The sequence below is a fragment of the Hydra viridissima genome, unplaced genomic scaffold, assembly GCF_058129835.1.
Source record: "Hydra viridissima isolate aposymbiotic clone 2 unplaced genomic scaffold, HvirCarnegie_v1 scaffold_4, whole genome shotgun sequence".
Classification (NCBI taxonomy): domain Eukaryota; kingdom Metazoa; phylum Cnidaria; class Hydrozoa; order Anthoathecata; family Hydridae; genus Hydra; species Hydra viridissima.
In genome coordinates this window covers 6,626,377-6,646,060 of record NW_028324303.1, presented here as the reverse complement: position 1 = coordinate 6,646,060, position 19,684 = coordinate 6,626,377, and the positions used below count along the sequence as shown (strand labels likewise).

At 34.0% G+C, this 19,684-nt stretch overlaps 3 protein-coding genes across 3 annotated transcripts; 2 read left to right on the top strand and 1 right to left on the bottom strand.

Annotated features, from left to right (window-relative positions):
- Positions 1-2,142: 2,142 nt before the first annotated feature.
- Positions 2,143-3,283, top strand: LOC149889592 (uncharacterized). The gene is made up of 2 exons (XM_090085148.1): positions 2,143-2,887; positions 2,996-3,283. Exons 1-2 carry the CDS (start codon positions 2,687-2,689, stop codon positions 3,281-3,283), a joined length of 489 nt encoding a protein of 162 aa, XP_089941274.1. The 5' UTR covers positions 2,143-2,686.
- A 7,029-nt stretch (positions 3,284-10,312) lies between these two features.
- Positions 10,313-11,344, bottom strand: LOC149889591 (uncharacterized). The gene has a single exon (XM_090085147.1). It carries the CDS (start codon positions 11,342-11,344, stop codon positions 10,313-10,315), a length of 1,032 nt encoding a protein of 343 aa, XP_089941273.1.
- Positions 11,345-18,473: 7,129 nt separating this feature from the next.
- Positions 18,474-19,256, top strand: LOC149889590 (uncharacterized). Its single transcript, XM_090083964.1, has one exon. It carries the CDS (start codon positions 18,474-18,476, stop codon positions 19,254-19,256), a length of 783 nt encoding a protein of 260 aa, XP_089940090.1.
- The last annotated feature ends 428 nt before the right edge of the window (positions 19,257-19,684 follow it).

The window sequence follows — 19,684 nt, the reverse complement described above, 5'->3', positions numbered from 1 at the left end:
ATTTTTTTCCTTTTTAATAGAAAATTAATAGCATCAACTTTATTTCAAAAAAGCAGGTGTCATGGGTTATTAAAACAAAATTTACTGATAAATAAATTATCCCTTAACTGAAGTAAATAGTGAAAGTTTCTGGGTTATAGTTATGAATTTCTGAAATTACACATATAACTACTACTAACAAATAGTTATACATATAATTACTACATACTTAAACAAAATAGTTTTTTTTAAAATAAACAAAGTATTCACATTATTATACTTTTTTCTAAAATGTAGTATTTTTCTATTAACTGTAGTATTTTTCAAGAAATTCTAAATTAAATACACATTAATGTTAAAATCTAGCTAAAATAAATCTTGTGGCTGTATTTGAATACAAATTAATTAGTTAGGTTGGTATTTATGAATTTTTATGAGTTATCGGACTATGATAACAATTTAACGAAAGTAGTTTTAGGTGTATTTCAACTTTACTCTGCTGATAAACTAAGGAAAGGTGTCAAATTATATCAAGGTTAACAGCCCAGTTAATTATACTTAATGTAATTATGGCTTATTAGCAGATTCAATAAAGTATTTGTAATATAACAACATTTTAAATTGTAACCAGTCAATATTTCTTATATACTAGAGTGGGTCAACTGTCAATATTTATTAGAACCAGTCTTACGGACCATTCGTACAACTTATATTAAAAAAAAACAAAAACCAATTTGGACAAAATCAAGTCATCGCTAAGGTGTAATTCAAAAAACTACACAACTGGTTGGTATCGTCTTTGTACAAATGGGCAATTCCACGAAAACATTAACCATGGACAGAAAAAAAATTTTTTAACAGCTTTTCAAAAATTTCAAATTTTGTGAAAGAAAAAATGTCAGTGTTTAAAAATATGTAGATTTTAGTTGAATTTGAAAACAGAATATATAATAAAATGTTAAAATAGCTAAAGAGAAAACATTTCGCGTACGATTTTTTACAAAATCTTTTCTCTTAAAATTAAGTACTTTATGTGTTGCTCATTTAAGAACGTATCTTTTTAAATGTACTATTTACTTCATTAAAACATAATAAGTTTGCAAAGGATGTCTTACTAATTCTAAGTTATTCATATATAAATCAGATTTCTATGATGTTTACTCTAAGTAATATATACGGCACTAAAAAGCATTAAAAAAAAAAAGTTTATTATTTCAAATTCAATAAATTTTTTAAGAGAGTTAGATTAGTTTCCTTTGTTAGTTCACTAAAGGGTATTTGTATAAAAAAAATCGCTTCAACTATCGAACTGCGATGCTGGATGTAACGTTGGAAAAGAATAGCTCGAGAGAAAAGAGTACTCAATCTTGTGTTCAAATTATACGGTTTAAAGTGAAAGATACAGAAAGATTAGTGAAGTGGAGACAAGCAAAGAAAGAAAGGGCCAATACAAGTGCCAATAATTTGATAGAAACTACGAATGTCACTATGGGACAATCAACTGTACTTCTCAATCTCTAGGTAAAGCTTTAAAACACGCACAAAAGTCTCTTCCTAAATCTCCAAGAAAAAGAAAATAATTTGTTTCAGCTGTTAAAAAAGTAGAGGTTTTAATTATAAATAATTTAACACCAAAACCAATATCCAAGAAAACCCTTATTGATGAAATTATGGAGACGGTCATTTTATCATATTGCAGTGATGATGTTTTCTATCAAATGCCTGGAAAGAAAGATTTTTTAGTGATTAGAAAGAACTCTAAGAAGTGTTTGAAAACTAAAAGTCATGTGCAAGCCAGGTATATGCTCATGCTACTTAGTCATACTCATGGTATCTTTTTGCAGAACCATGCATCGCGTTTTGATTGGCAAATCAAAATTTTGTGAGCTCAGACCTCCTTATGTTAAACTCAATAACAAAATACCAAACAATGTGTAAAAATGTATTTACCATGAGAATGCCTGCCTTCTTCTTTCAGTGCTACAAGTATATTCTCAACTTAGTGCATCATTTCCGGATTTTCTCGCCGAGGTTATTTGTGATTAGACCAACAAGAAATGTATGGATCGTGAATGTGTTTTGTGTAAACACAAGTTAGATAAATATACTCCTGAAAGAATCAAATTATAGGCTTTTTTTTTGTGGCGTTTCAACAAGCAAAACAAAACGTAAATAATTCAACAGCTGTCATCCAAGTTGAACTTTGCTAAAAATTAAAACTTTGTTGAACAGGATGAGATTTTCTCATTGGACACATCAACAATGTAAAATTTTCACTTCGTACACATGGTATTTAGGTGATGGGGGGTGTCATCGTCTCAGATACATTATTCCACACAAAAAAAGCTGCATTTTTATTCATGAACTGTATATTGCAAAATGTTATAGAACATTCCCCAGGCACATCAGTGTATAAATTTTCGGATGAAACGGCTAACCAGCTTAAACAGAAATCCTTGTTCTGCAGTCTGACTCATTGGAAAGAATTATTTAACATTGACCTGATATGGAACTTTTTTGCTTCAGACCATGGAAAAGGAAATGTTGGTGGGATTAGGGGTATGGTGAAGAGATCAGTTTAGAGATCAGTTTAGAGAGCTATATATGGCTAGAGAGCTATACTAATGCTGAACAATTTTATCAAACTGTTAAAATAAAAAGTTTAATATTGAAATTTATTTTTATACCCCGACAATATATTAATGAAATGAGTGACACCACTGATATTTTTTGGGATAGAATTGTCACTGTGCCTCAAACAAAATCTATGGATTGTGTTATCCCAATTAGAAGGTTTGTCATAGAAGTTAGAAAAGTGTCAGACGGGTCTTCGGGTTGTTTCATTACAAATCGTTTGAAGAAAGACATTGAAACTCATATAGTGCCACTCAATCAGGAATATCATCAGGTTGGTTCAGTTTAATCATTTTTACTAATTACTTCAGTTTTTTAACATTTGTATACAATGTTGTCTATATTTCGATGGCTACTCTATTATTATGATTCATTTTGTCAGGTTTATCCGGATGCTGATTTCAGTGGTCACGTGGAAATAGAAGCTGTCAACGTTAAAGAAGGCGATTATGTAATTGTGCCATTGAAATCTGATTCAAAACAACGTTTAAAAAGGTTCTATGTTGGTTTGGTCATCCAGAGAGGTGAATTTGCTGGAATTAATTATAGGTGGCAGGTTAAATGTATGCGGCGTTATCGCAATATGTTCACACAATTTGTATATCCACAACAAAGCGATATTTCATCATTCCCTTCTTCTGATATAAAAAAAAATACTGACATTGGCTAAGATGGAACGTTCTGTTCATCACTTTGCAGACGATATTAGTTCCAATACGCTTCTATTTTATTAAAATAATAATACATCTATGTAAAAGTTCATCCTCAAATGTTACATCCTGCACCAAAGTTTTAATTCCGGCATCATTTTTCTTCGGTAAATAAAAAAACAACTGAAAGATCGTCTGATGATTGCAAATATGCAATTGATGGTACAACTTATGATTGCCTTTTTCAGATTTTTTCAACTTCTAGCATCCAATAGATTCACAGAAACTTTACAATTAAACAAAAAAAGCATTCAAGTAAACAATTTTTCGAGATCCGACACTCAGCAAATTAAGGGTCGCCCTTTGTAAATAAATACACCAACCGAATCGAACTTGAAAATCATATTTAAATTTAACCTAACCTTAACTTGAACAGTTAAACATGTTCCTTAATTAACTGATAATTCACTGACAATACTCGTGGACCTGACAAATGATTTAATCATTGCTAAAATTATCAACTGTAAGGTGAAGTACTGTCAAAGACTTGATTCCCTAAGGTGTTGATTGGTGACAACCTTAGCTCACATATAAAAGATGGCATTGTCAATATATGTAAAAGGTTGTAGATCTGTTTTGTATTTTTGTCGTAGAGCTACCGTAATTATAAAAATAGACATTCCTCTTACTTGTTTTATCTGCTGACCGATGATATTGAGCTTCACAGACAAAATTAAGAAAAGAATTCAGCGAAATTAGAGATTTGAAGCTAAAGCTGGCAAAAATGTGTCTCTGAAAGGAGAATCTTCAGCCAGCAAGAAACGATCTTGGAACTCTATTTCTAGAAAATTGGATGAGTTGAGTCAATTATTTTTTAAAAAAGAAAACGTTTCACAGACCGATAATTTTTCAAAGGCTGAATAAAAAAAACTATAGTAAGATATTTGAGAAAAATCATTTAAAACCTACGATGATGTTATTTGTCCATAATTCGTATCCAATTAAAAATTTTGTACACAGGTATATACAGGCATACTTGCTCAACTAAGTGTTCCTTAGAAAAAATTGTAGCCCTTAGATAGCTCGAAGAAAGCTGTACAAAACTTTGACATGTGGAGCTTAATGACTTTCTATAATAGTTTCTAAAATCCATATTTTCAAATTCTCTTAATACCTTAATGTACTCGGCAGCGGTAATTCCAAGATTAGATTCCTAAAAAAAAACAGTTCAAAGATGTTTGTGTTTTTAAGACCCGTATTAGAGGCATTTCTTTGCAAATGATGCAGGCCTTGGTAGGATATTCTGCAGATGTTTATCTGAGACAGATATTGTTTGACAAACTGTAATCCTAACTCCTTATTTTCAAATAAAAAGTTTTTTTCTCCTATCTTAAATTTTTGTCTACCGTATCTAACAGTATATGTAGACCAAGAGTATTTACAAGTTCATTTATTTCAAATATTTACAAGTTCTAGAAGCTTTTTTATTTTCGTCCCCTGTTGGTAAAGGGAGATGAACAACTTTGTGTATTTTTTTGCTTTTTTTAATTATGCACCATAAAACGTCCATTTGTCGTACAATACTACTAGGATGAGCGGATTCCAGCTCATTGACCCTTTCCCATACTTAAGGATGCATAAAAAATGTTGAACACTTGATATCATGTTGTTGTAGAAAAGCAATACTTAAGAATCGTGTTTAAAAAATCAAGAAGAAGTATAAAAATAATCATGTTATTTCTATACGAGTTCTTTAAGATGGGTGTTCTTGTTTATTGTCTTGTTTTGTAGTGTCCGATGGCAAGTGTGTGAATTCCGTCATCTAAGATAATTCTTTTGTCGTCGTTAGCGCTGAGTGCGACTTTGTTAATTTCTTCGGTGTAGATATTGTGAAGATGAGATCGTATGACGTTCATGGTAGCAAGCTTTTCTTTGTTATTTATTAAGCAGTGGTAATAATCTTGGTGAGTGATGTGATTTTCAATCACACTTTTCTGAATACCTTTGCATTTTTTGTGTTCTTTTTTTTCATTAAAGATCTCATAGGAGTAGAGTTTCGGTCGAAGCCCAACAAACTCTTTAATTTGTTTTCCAGCAGTCTCGTCTTTGAACATTCCGATAACTTTTTTATTCAATCCCACTTTGAATCCAGCGTTTTCAATGGCAGGATGGTCTTTAGTAAAGTCGCTCGTGTCAAACTTGTTTTCTACATCGTTAGCAATGTCCTGATAAAAATCTTCTGTTTCTATTTCGTAAAACAGAGAGTCAGTATCAGTCATGAGTAATTTCAGCTTATCCCCGTATTTAGGCTTCATGTAGTCGTAATGATGCTCAAACATGAGTGTTTTGCTGATATCAAGGATGCTCATTCCCAAGAAAACAGGCTTGTCGTAGTAGACAATTGTTCTTTTCATATGAACCGCGATTAGGTTTTCATCAAAAATGGTGTTTCGTTCATATCGAGGACTTTTGGATAATTTTAAGACTTCTATTCTCGTGGTAACAAGCCTAACATCAACGCGTTTTAGAATATTCTCCATTGTTTTTCCAAAGACAGAGTTGTTCATGAGTTTAAAAAATTCTTTATCAGATTCATTTTTAGCCTCGGTTCTTAATCTAGTGTTGAGGTCAATATATTGTTTCATAAAAGGTTCTTCTTCAAAGGTGATACCACGATGAATTTTGGTAATAACTAAACCCATCCGTTCATAGAGTTTTAGGTTTTCATGATGAATGACATATTTCTCCTTGTTGTTTAAAGTAGGGACCAGCTTTTCCACTTTTCCAATAGTCAATCTTTCAGGAGCTAAAGGATAGTCATTATGTGCATTGTGAAGCTCTTCAGGATAATTCAAGTCTACTTGGAGAATGCAAGGCATGGATTTCCAATTTAAAAGTTCGTCATCAGTCATCCATCTGAATTCTCTAACAGGTAGAGGTTTGCACATAGCCCATCCATACAAATTGTTAGCATCTAAATATTGGAGGAATGTAGATGGTTTTGAAGGATTGTAGGAATCGTTCATGTATTTGTTATTAGCAGTTCCATATCGATTGGAGATCATGCTAATTCCACCACGTATACCTTTTTGTATCATGTTGAGCATATTAATATCAGTTAACAATTCCAATTTAATTTTAGTTTTCTTTAACATGGCGTCCCAAGCCAAACCAGGGGATGTGTAATACCAAGCAGGATCAAGACCGTAATGACTGAGACATGTGCTTCTGAAATCTTCAAATGCATCTGCAAGTATCAAGACGTCTGAAATATTATATAATTCGTGATAGTCTTTAAAGGTTTTACATCCAAATTCGCTATAAACGTTTTGAGCATGTGCATAGTCTTTCACTGTTGCTGATTCATCTTTTAGCTTGGAATAAAAGGCTTCAATAGGAGGTAATTGCGTTTCAGTGAATTTCTCAATGGAGTTCACCCAGTCATAAGGGTAAATGCCTTTTTTCCTTATCAAATCAAACTGTTTTTTTTCTTTATAATGTTCAGCCACGTTTTTGCACTGTTCGTCAGTTAGATTTTTAGCTAGCTTTTCTAAACCGAAGGGTAAGAATCTGATGCTGTCAATAAACCTTATCTCTTTCAATACTTTACGAAGTTTACCTTTCTTATCAGTGAATTCTCTCACTTTGATTTTTTTCGAGAAGCTGATATATTTTTCTTCATTGTTGGGTATACAATTGAGTTTTCCACCTAATTTTTTAATAAACAAATGAGCGTCATAACCAGACAAGTTATGAAAGACAACGGGAATAAATTTTGGAATTTTATAATCCAAGTTGCATTTGTTATGAGCAGCTCCTCGATAATTTCCGGTCAAATGGCAATGGTCTAAGACTTTATCACCGTTAAGATCTTTATTGCAAATATGACATAGGGTTGCATCCTTAAAATTCTTTTCATCCTTATCAGTAACCACTTTCTTTTTTACTATATCAATCTTATCGAAAATCTTTATAAGATCAGCTTCAAGACTGGTTACAAACTTTTGCGCCACATCATCCTCATCGCTTTCTGCTGTGTACATGACTGGTTTTTCTTTGTAAAGGCTGTCGTCAAAGCATTTGATGTAATAGAAGAAGGAGCTTGGAACGTGCTTTTGATATTGTTTGGTGTATGACTCTTTCGAATTTGGGGTGCAAGTGTTGATAGGCTTGGTGAAACTTTCAAAGTCTGCGTATACGATGTACGGAACCCTCATAGACTTGTTATAGTTTTTAAATTCAACAGTTGTCCCTTCTTTAGGAAGTTCGATTCTTACTGAAGCGTTATTATAGCAGTCTTCTCGATGTTTTTGGAGCTTTTCTTCCTGGTCATAACCTTGCAGACAATTTCGGCAATAATGTTGTTTTCTTTTTGTTTTTGATGTTTGCGTAGACAATAATCGACTCAAACTTTTAATGAGACAGTAATGGTCAGTGTCTTCGTTTGTAATGTACAGCAAATCAATGCAGTGCTTTCGATCTACAAAGTCAGATATTTTCAAAGGGTAAAGTTTTTTATTTTCATACCCAAAGACGTTAATGCTTATAGTTGGGTTATTCTTTTCAAACATGTCTATTTTATGGTAATTCACAGGAAACTCCATCTCATCCCAGTCTAGCTCTTCTGATTTTAGAACCAAGTCTTCATCAATTCTTTCGTTGTTTTTATTTTTTAGATTCAACGCTCGAGTGACTGACCATTTAAAGCATTGATTGTCGTCGTTTTTAATGTTGATGATGGCATTTTTGTTTTTCAGATCATCAGACAGCTCAATATAGGAAGAACCACTGAGAGGTACATAATCAATAAAGTTAATATCCATTCTTAAAATCTTTGATATGATACAATTAGATCCCAACGCATTGTATTTGGTGTTACTTTCCAAGACTTTTTCTTCCATTCCGCTTATGAGCGTTCTTACATCTGTAGCTGCTAGAATAATCTCTGATCTTGATGAAAAGGTTGCTTCCCTAGTCACTTCTTCACCAGTGATGATGCTTACAGATTTCATTTCACACGTTAAAATAATTCTAACCTTTGTGTTTCTTTCTCCTTCCATGACATTGATAGCAGACTCTCTCACCAAATTAAAAAAGGATGCAATGTTTTGGTATCGAGAAGAAGGTCTATAAGAAAATTGTCTAGCAGCATGCTCTGCCGAATGTTCAGTCAACTTGAATTTTATTTTATAAGGCTTTGACACGGGCTGTTTATACACTGTTCTTAATACAAGTGATTTGATAGACTTTATCTTTTCATCGATTTGTTTCACTGATTCGCTTACATTCTTCTTAACTATTTCAGGAACGTAGGGGTCTATCCATTCTTTAATATCATTAAACTTAGTTGCAACATAGGATGTCACACTTTTTGCAACTGCCGTCAGACTTGAAAAAAATGAAGGTCTCTGTGGAATGACTGGTCTAGGTGTTATGACAGGTGATGAATCTGAAACAGGCTCATCAAGAATGTGTCTTTGCAAATGAATTGGTTTCTGAGCAATAGGAGGTTTTACAACAGCAGGTCTTGGTGGAATGACCGTTGGTTTAGGAGCAATGACAGGTCTCACAAAAACTGGCAAAGGTCTTGCCTCAGTCGTTCGTCTACGAGGAACAGCAGGAGCAGAAGGCTGCAAAACCATTATAAGTTCCTCCTTTCTCATTTTATAATACCCTTTTATTTTTTGCTCTTTAGCAATTTCTTTTAATTCTTTCACCGTTTTGTTTTCCATTTTAATAACGTAAGATTTTTATTTATATCATTTTCAAATTTTTAAATTCAATATATAAAAGAATTTAAAAACTTCTCACGCTAAAAAATCTCATATTTGTATCCATCTACTACTTTTCCATTTCGTATCGCAAAGTATTGCCAGCCATGTCCCGTCTTTTTCTTCGATTCATAAGCAGACTTGTATTCCACCACCTCGCCAGTATCAACATGAGTTATTCTCAAACCTAAAGGATTATTTCTAATTAAACCAAGTCTCGCATATTTAGGATCAAGAGGTTTCTTTTCTTTTTTCTCATTTTTTCTAGGTCTTCCAACAGGTCTAACCTCTTTCGAGTTTTCCAAAAATGCATCTTTACTAATCAAGTTGTTTTCAACCGCAAGCATCATGAGCGACATTTTATTGTCAGACGTTTTGGAAACACCATTTTCTTTTAACAAATTTTTCAAAAGCTTTCTTGTGTAAGGCATCTTTTATTATGCTAAGATTTTATTTAAATCAAATTCGATTTTTTCATTTCTGACATCTGAAGAATTTTAAAAATTCAAAGAATTTTCATGGATACAAAGTATTCTAAAGTTTTCATATACAATGTCTTTGGAACCGAGTGAATGATTTAAAATTGCGCTTTTTAGATTTCCAGAAATCTTTTTTTTCTCCTCGAAATCGCAATCCAAAACAAGCACATACTTGTCAATCATTCTTAGCTTTTCTTCTTTAGACAAGCCTTTCCAAGTACTGAGATGCTCTTTGATTTTCTTTTCCATTCGTGAATATTCTGTCTCACCACTCCATACAAGTCGGTAAAGCTTGTCTCTCTCTTCATCACTGTACTCTTTTGGAATATTAAAATCTCCGTTTTCAGTGACGTAAACAGATTCGCAAAACACACCTGTTTTTCCAAAAGCAAGAAGCTCAAGATGTCTTTTTTTATTTGCGTCAGTCTCTTTTATACTGCATTCTAGAAAAAACGGAAAAAACTGTTTCATTTTATTCTTCTTTTAACAGATTTAGATCCATTTTGGATTAATGAAAATCTAAAGATTTTTAAGATCTATTTTAGATTAATGAAAATCCTTTTTCGGTCTACCCACTGGTCGCTCTTCCTTCACGTCTTTAATCCATTCGTTTTTATCAATCAAGTTGTTTTCAACCGCAAGCATCATGAGCGACATTTTATTGTTTGACGTTTTAGAAATTCCGTTTTCTTTCAGTAATTTTTTCAAATCCTTTTTCGTATATCTCATTTTTTATTAAAAAAAATATTATTTTGAAGGACATCAATAAATTCAAAGAATTCATGTGGGTGCTCTGCACCTAATAAACAATATTCATTCTGCTTCCATCTGATTTAAGCCTAAGCAATTTATCGGAAATGAGGACAGCAAAGGCTTGAGTGTTTGCAGGAACGTTTGCATTGAATGTAGCTTTTATTTGCACATCTATCACTGAAGTTTTTAACCTCTCGGCTTGCTTGCTTACATCAAAAACAAAAAGAGGACAAATGTATCTATAATTTAAGGCAGACAAATTGGGTTGAGCTATAATTTCGTTTGTCCCATAAAGTCTATTGTCAAACTTAGAGGCATCTCTATAAGCTCTTGAGTATTTGTTGTTATTAAAGTCTAAATTGTAATCAACAGCGGGATACCTTTCACTGTTTAAGGTGACATATATGTTTTTCAAATCGCAGTGATCAAAGACTGAAGGATTTAATTCTTGACTTCCAGATTTATTGGTTTGGAATCCAACAATGACATACCTAGGTCTTTCACTAGCAGATCTTGCGCTTAACCTCCAACTAAAGTTGTTTGATACAGGAACAGCGATGGTATCACATTGTCTAGATCTGAACGAAAATGGAACATCTACTTTTGATTCAATGATTTTGTAAAGATTGTTACTAGTTACAACAGAGGGTGTGACATGAGGCATAAAAAAAGACAATTTAGTCAAATCCACTTTTCCTGCAGCTGTTGCAGCTGTTCTAAAAATAGCATCACTATCGCTCTTTCTCACAAGAGCAAGTGTATGCTTAAATCCATAGAGCACTTTATCGTAATCGTCGCAAAATCCAAAAATGTGCTTTAAAGGAATGCAGAACGAAAACGTTCCTTTTTCTTCAGGCTGTGCAATGATGTAATTTTGTCTTTGTTTATATCCAGTGTTGTTGACAAGATCTGCTAAAGCTGTTACGTCTCTTTGCCACAGCTGGTTCATACCCTCTGAAATCTGGAACTCTACTGGATATTTTAGGTATCCAATCATGGTGGTAGCGTGTCCAGGATCGTAAATGGTTTCCACCTCTTGATTCGACAACTGATAAGAAATCTGACTGAACATGTGCATGATACCGTTGTTAACCAAAGTAACGACATCTGCATCCGCATAGGAAGTTCCATCCGCTTTTAAAAGTCTTCCTTCAACCAAAAGGTAAGCCTCAGATGGAAGCGTGAACAAATCTTGCTGCTCAATATTGATTCTTATTTCTCCATCAACGTTTAGATTTTTATTCACTGGTTCGTATTCATGAAATTCAAATCTCTCAATTTCTTCATCAACAATAATCTCTTCTGTAAAATCTAAAACATCGGAATTTGCCATTTTTATACGTCAAAGAAAAAAAATTTTTTAGATCCTCATGCAATCAAAAGCCCATTTCCCTTTTTTACCAGGTCTTGTATTCTAATCGCATTGTTCTTCGATAATCCTGATCCAAGCATAGAATATTCATCTATAACTGGTGCTGCTCTGTTAACGATGCTTGAAATAATTTCTTTGCTTTTAAGGTTGAGATCATTCTTTGCAGCTTCATGTGGTTTTGGAGTTCCAGTCTTGGAATACAATTTTTCAATAGTCTTTTTACCTTTATCAATAGCCACATCTCTAGCAGTGGAAATGGCTGTAGAAGCTAGCTCTTTTCCTGCAGATTTAGTAGCCGTGATTGCTTCTCTTCCCAGTTCAGTTTTTGCAATTTTATTAGCCAAAGTAGATGCTGCTCTTGAAGCGCTTGAAGCTGCTGCTCTTCTCAAGAAATTCTTAAGCGTGTCAATTATCCCACTTCCGCCCACAATATGCTTCTTAACATATCTATTTCTATAAACGATCATTTTTTATTTCCAAGATTTTTTTTATTTTACATCAATATACGCCATCATAGCCTTGTACTCGTCTTTATTAATCCTATTTTGTCTCAACAGCTCATCGCAAATGGAAACAGCCACATTTCTCGACTCTTTATTTCCAGCATGCCATGCAGCGATACTCAAGTTGAGCTTTTCCACAAGAGCATTTGAATCGCTCGGAAGTATAATCACACCATGACCTTTTTTACCCTTTTTATTTATCATGAATTTTTCCCAAATAGGCTTTATAATCGTGACGTATTTTTCAGCTCTCGAAGCTTTTGGTCTGTTTGGATTTACATCAGATTCCATTGCTTGAGTGTTAATAAGTATATCTTCATGATTTTTAAGGTCGTCATCAGTGTACTTGGTTTTATCAGGTTTCGACCTTGAAATTAGTTCCCAAAGTCCTATTGTTCCATTATACTTTTCTCCACCAATAATGACGTCGTTTTCATCGATGGTTACTTCTTCTTTACCGATATGCAATTTTCCACCTTCTGCATGAATTCCAAAAACTCTATCGCATAATTCTTTTTTCGATGCATATTTAGCCATGTAGTAACTCACAATACCTCCTAAATTCATTCTTTTAATTGACGACGGCTCGCTTTCTGGATAAGTCAAAGCCAGTGGAGTGTTTTCAGCCTCTCTGTATGCGATGCTCTTTAGTTCGTTTTGCATCTTTTCATTGCTTTCAATCAGAGGCTTGTAAAGCTTGCTCAAATCAGTCTGAAGATTAGCATCATAAATATTTTCATTCAAACTATCTTGATATATTCTTTTTCTTCTTTCAACAAATTCTCTCACAATTTCATCCCTCTTGTTTGGGTCTAGTATTTTAAAAAAGGACATTTTTTAAAACACAAGAAAAAAACTTAAACGCAAACTTATCTATGTTTTTTAAATTAGTTTTTCTTAGATTCTTTGAATCCGTGGAAATCTACGATTTTTTAAACATATTATTGAACGCTTTTATTGCATCTTCTCTTCCTTTTTGGATCAACGACTCTTTAGTTATCTCGTCAATGTTGATTTTTGTTTTAGTTCTTATTTCTTTCATCAAGCTCTTAAACTTTTGAAGCTCGTCTAAAATCAATTCATACTCTGAATCTCTCACAACGTTGTCTACTAAAGACTTTGAAATGTGACTGTTGATGGTGTTCAATTTTGACTCTGCCAACACTTTAATCTTTTCATGCTTCTCCGCTTTTAATGCTAGTTTTTTGTTGACTTGTCCTCCTACAATGGATAAAAACCCCATTCCAATAGCCACACCTTCACATGCAATCGCAACAGGGGCAGCAGCGATGGTGCTCAAAGTTCCAATTCCAACAACTCCAAGCGCAACACCACCTGCTTGCAACGTAGTGTCTACAAAAGAAATGATTCTGAAAGCGCGATGGTACTTTTTGCTCATATGCACTCTCTTTTTCCTCTCGTTGTCCATCTCTTTTTGGATTTCGCTTATTTTTTGAAGACGGTAATTGTGTCCTTCATCTGCAGGAGCTGTTGGAAGAACTGGATAAATTTTAGATTTAGCATCGTAATTGTATTCCATTTTTATTAAACGAAAAAAAATATTTTTTTTCACTCATTAATGAAATTGACAAAGCATAAACTTTCCCCTTTTTTAATAATGACATCTGACTTGCTGTTATTGTAAATTTCCATGATCACATTATCCACCGACTCTGATAGTATGATGCTGTGACTGAAATAATCCAGTTTTGATTTTAGGCTTTCCCTCAAATTCACTAAAGCTAATCCGCTTTTAAGTTTTATTCCAAACATAAAAGTTATTTTCTGATGGCTTAGCCGATTTAGTGTGATGTCTTTTTGAGCAAATATTTCATATCTCGTTCCTACTTTTGAGGGAGGGTGCTTCAAATACTTGTCGAAAAAAAGAAATGATTTATTACACGCCTTTCGATCATAATGAAAAAATTTTTTATATTGAGCTTCCATTTTATTACAAAAAAATTATTTTTTTAATACATCATTTTATTCCATCTTGAATTTTCAATTCTTCAAAAAGAATTAAAAATCTGTTTAAGCAACAGAAGCACACACTCTATATTTATCCTTATGAAAACCTTTACGCAATGCTTCAATCTTTAATCTATTTCTTTTCTCCTCCTCCTCATCAATGTATTCTACGCTTTCATCTTCGCTTTCATATCCATTCCACAAATACCTTATACTCTCATACGTTTCATTTTCGATTTCCTCTTCTACAATGAATTCTTCTACGATGTATACTTCTTCATCACGAAGTATATACCTTGCATTCAATCTATTAATTTTATCTCCATATTCTTCATCTTCTTCGCTTTCATATCCATTCCACAAATACCTTAAACTCTTAAGCGTTTCATCATCTTCGCTTTCATCATCTTCGCTTTCATCATCTTCGCTTTCATCATCTTCGCTTTCATCATCTTCGCTTTCATAACGATTAAGCCTTAAACTATATCTATAATCTTCTCTTAAATCTTCAAACATTTCAAGCATATCGTCAGTTAATTCATCTTGTAAATCTAACATATCTCTTTCAAGTCTATCCAGATCTCTTTCAATACTATACAGATCTTTCCACGGTATGTTTTGCCCCATTGAACTCATTAGTTCTTCCATTGCATTCATTCGTTCTATTATTTCACTCTGTCTCATCTTCAGTTTATATATCAATAGAAAGTTATTTAAGTCATTTTCAAAAATTTTTTTCATCTGTACATTAAGCGTAATAATAGACTTGTCCGAGAAGAAGGTAAAAGCTTCCGGATTGACCGACTTGAGCATCACCAGAGTTGAGCGTGACAACGAGTCTTCTACCAGCTGCGACAGTAGGCATAGAATCTGCTTCTCCAAAATTTCTGTAAAAAGAAATGGTGGATGTAGAACCGATGGAGGATGTGGATTGATACAACAGCCCAGTCGATTTGTTGTTAAACGATGCTACATTTGCTCCATTCCATGAGGACAAGTAAAAATCTTCCAGTCCAGAGGAGGAAAAAATGCATGTACTGTCACCGTCATAACCAGGAAAGTAGGTGTAATTGTTGGTGTTGTACGGTGTCCAAGGAGTGACAACGGTTCCGTTACCTGGAGGTGAATTTCCATCGTACATTCTAACTCTAGATTCCCACCAGTTTCCAGAGGAGCCGATGACGTGCATCCTGATGTATTTCAACGACAAACCATTTCCTTTTCCGTTGCTGTTCAGCAAAACGTATTCGCTACCGTAAGTGGTGTTCAAATATCGAAACGTTCTGCAGTACAGCTTGTAAAGAGGGATTGTCGCAGGAATAGAAGCAAGTGTGGAAATGAACGGTTGAATCCAATACGTGATGGCGGTGTTATTTCTGTTTACCAGTTGAATGGAGATGTCGTTTCTGAAAGGCATGTCCAACGTGAAATATCCTCCCAATGAAGTGGTGTTATACATGTTGCAACCTTGCAAAGAATTGGCGTAAAAAGCTCCTCCTAAAGGAGAAAAAAGCAAATTAGTAGCGAGACCAGTATTGTCCACACCGATTCCTTCTGTTGTTTCTGCATAATTCCCAACGTTAATTTCTCCATCTGTAAAGATTCGAATGAAAACTTGGCCTGGAATATTCGTACCAGAGGAGCTGTATAAAGCCAGCCACAATCTTCTCAGTACACCGGATTTTCCGGAAAACGCAAACACAGGAGAAGTGGTTAACGCTGCTACCGTCTGAGACTTTAATCCCAAACTGGTAAAACTAGAGCTTGGAACGACACTGGTCAAACTCGATTTTTGCAACAGCAAGTCAACATAATTTTTTGTCGCTCCATCTTGTGCGTTGGTTGGATCGAACACGTTAATTAATTTGTGCGAGTTCAAATCCAAATCTGTTGCACCTACAGTCGTTCCACCTGAAGCATGCGTATCGACGTAATTTTTCGTAGCTGAATCTGAGGCTGATATAGGTTCAGACAAATTAGTTAGCTTATGAGCTGTCATGTTAATGTCTACGTAAGAAATATTATTGTAAGAAACTTTGCTGTCTACATATCCTTTTGTTGCAGCGTCTTTTAAATTGGTAGGATCAGTTACATTAATCAACTTGTGAGAGTTCATGTCGATGATTCCTGTGATTGTACTGGATCCGTCTGTTTTAACACATAGACTCGAGCTGACGTCGACGTAATTTTTGGTGGCGGCGTCATGCAAATTGGTTGGTTCGTTCAAATTGATCGCCCTGTGAAAATTTAAATCCAAATCTGTAGTTCCCACTACAGCACCACCTGACGCATGCGTATCCACATAATTTTTTGTAGCAGCATCGTGTGCGTTAGTCGGTTCACCCAAATTGATGATTTTATGAGAGTTGTAATCTAAATCTGCAGTGATGGTGCTGTTTCCATCCGTTCTGACATAGAGATCACCTGTTATGATTGTTGATGAAGAAGGATCATAAAAATACCTTCCCAATTCAGTTCTACCAAATTTGTCAATCATTTTATATAGACACGACTTTTTTTTCACCAAAGTGTGTTAACAACGCTTTGAAATTCATCCCCTTCCTGTAATTTTTTCAAGACGTAAAGACACAAGTGGCCGCAATAAGAAGTATTACCAAATTGCACTCTTTCACTGTTGTAAAAGACTGGACTTTTCAAGTATTTAGTCAATTCAACAAGAGGAGGCTGAGCATAAGAGTCAAAGCTGTATTTTTTGTCTCCGTCTTTATACCAACAGATCCAATGAAATCCATCTGTGCTAGAATCTCCTGTGTTGACAATTCCACATTCTTTTTTTCTTGTCTTTTCCGGCAATTCATCCCTCACAAAAACACCTCTAAAGTTTTTAATTTTGAGCTTTTTAACAGCATCTATTAATTGAAAGTTGGTTAGAGGTTTGTTCGGTAGTACAATTCCTTCAACGTTGATCATTTTTTAAAATTCAGAAAAATTTTAAAAAAAATTCACAAGTGATTTACATTTCATCATCCTGTTCTATTTCATTATCTGATTCTACTTCCTCTAAGTCTAATCCTTCCATAATGCTATGAGAAAAAGTCGCATTTTTCACGATAACAGCCTCTACCAGCTTGACTTGAATAGACATAATAGATGAACCTATATACACTCCTTCAATTCTAAGCCCTCCAATAGCATAACATTTTTGATTGAGGAAATTATGTCCAGAAGAGCTGACTAAATTTCTATTACTATGTTCCCCTTTAATTCCATTTTTTATATCAAGATCTGTTTTCTTTCTATGAAATACAGAAGTAATAAGTATTTCGTCTTTCTCATTTTTAGTAAACGTCTTTGCATAAAACACTGGCGCTAATTCAGAATGATCAGGTTTATACTTTAAAATACTCAATTCTTCTGAATTAATTTGCTTTTTTCTTCCTCCTTTTTTAAGTTTGGCTGACAATTTATCCACTTCACCTCTAATAAACAAAGTAATCTTTTCCATTGTGCTAATAAACTTTTCTTCTTGTTCTGTCTTTCCCTTTTTAGCATCAAAGCAAACGAAGGACATGGAATAACCAGTCAATTTTTGTGTTGCTGGTTCTTTATTCTCGCATACGCCATACGAAAATAATATAGGTGTTCGTAATACAAGAGGACCATCTCCAGTTGGATAAGAATATTTTACTGGCACTTTTTGATATACGACTGGTTTGGTTGCCGCGTAAATTTCTCCAACTGATAATTTGCTCTCATCAAAACTTTCAATTGTAATAAAACTCATCTCTTTTCTATATACAAGATTTTTATTTAACTCAAAATCAAAAATTTTTTTTCACTGTATTTTTAGATCTGCGGAAATTCTTTCTAACACCTAATCCGAATTTGGCTTTGGCTTTGATGATGGGCTCGATGATTTTTCGCTCGCTTATTTCTCTCTGAGTAGGATTTTGTATAGAATCCATTTCTTCAAGCATCATTTGATCTGCTAAATTTCTGATTTGCTTGTCGTTAAAATACTTGTAAGCTAAATCGTGGTGATATGCAGCATTGTCCACTCTATCCACCGGTTTGCTCCACTCTTGATACATGTCTGTGGAAGTGAGCCTTTTATCTAAATTGGTACCAGGTCCAGCAAAGTTCATACCTGGAACGTGCATTTCTCCTGGAAACTTTGCCCATGGAAGCTTTATTTTGTTTGAGAGTTTGTTGATCGATTCTACCAAGTCTCCTCCGCTAAGCGTATGCGTAGAAACAAACTTACATTTAGTCGTTCCGCAGATGACGCAAGTTCCTTTAAGCATATTTCTATTGCTTTTGCTTATAGCATGGTGCAAGTTGCTCGTTTCTGTTATTCTTTTACATTTAACGCAATACATTTTTTATATTCAACATAATAAAAAATGGAAGTGATTGATTTGTCATGGAATGTAAATAAAAACAAAAGAAAAAACAACAAACTTTTGCCTAGAAGTATACGCGGAATCATTATTGGGAAATCAGGTTGTGGTAAAACGACGCTGCTGCTCAATTTACTTTTAAGACCTGGATGGCTAGACTACAATCATTTACAAGTGTTTGGCAAATCTCTTTTTCAACCGGAATATAAAATATTAAAAAACTCGTTCGAGAAGAAATTACCGAAAGAGGTTATTCTTGATTTGTTTAACATTCAAAGCAAAATTGAACAATTAAACGTAAGTCCTAAATGTGTTATTGATGAAATTTCAAAAAAATGGAATAACACAGAGGATATGGAATGTCAATTTTTCGAAACAGCTGACGATGTGCCAGAACCAGAAGATCTTGATTCATCCAAAAACAATTTAATGATCTTTGACGATTTGCAATTGACCAAACAAAACAAATGTGAAAAATACTATATCCGAGGAAGACATTCTAACGTTGACTGCTTTTACCTCGCTCAAAATTATTTTATGCTACCTAGACAAACCATCCGAGAAAACGCTAATTTCATTTGCTTGTTTCCTCAAGACTCTAAAAACATTAACCACATTTACCAAGATCATGTATCCAGCGATATGAAAATAGAAGAGTTTAAAAAGTTTTGTAAATATTGCTGGTCTCAACCTCACGGATTTGCAGTCATTGATTTATCCTCGAAAAAGGATTGTGGAAAATATCGAAGCGGATTTGACAATTTTTATTTTCCCAACTCTATATAAAAAGATGAGCGGATTTTATCTCCTTGCAAAAGCAAAAAAAGAAACTCCAACCGTAAGAAACAGCGTCATCCAAACTGAGTTTGACAACTCCATTGAATTCGAACCTAATAAAAAGTATGAAATGGCTCTTGTTGGCTTTGACACTGTTCACAGTAACACCAACATCAATTCTACAAATAATGTTTTCAGATACAGTCCAAACGCCGGTTCAAACAGCTACACCATTTACATCGAAGAAGGAGCGTATGAAATTAGCGAGATTAATGATTATCTTCAGAATGAAATGAAAAAACAAGTTGGAAACTTATATAGAGCAGATGGTGTTGTTATCGGTGCAAACCTAACCACTTTAAGATCTACACTGAAATTTGGAAAACCAGGATCTACAACAAAATATTGGGTAGATTTCAACGTGAATAACAGTTTAG

Excerpts from the sequence above, each read along its gene's own strand:
- LOC149889592 (XM_090085148.1), top strand. The coding sequence starts at position 2,687 with ATGAGTGACACCACTGATATTTTTTGGGATAGAATTGTCACTGTGCCT. Across the intron at positions 2,888-2,995 it reads TCAATCAGGAATATCATCAG|GTTTATCCGGATGCTGATTT; the intron begins GTTGGTTCAGTT and ends TCATTTTGTCAG.
- LOC149889590 (XM_090083964.1), top strand. The coding sequence starts at position 18,474 with ATGGAAGTGATTGATTTGTCATGGAATGTAAATAAAAACAAAAGAAAA.
- LOC149889591 (XM_090085147.1), bottom strand. The coding sequence starts at position 11,344 with ATGCACATGTTCAGTCAGATTTCTTATCAGTTGTCGAATCAAGAGGTG.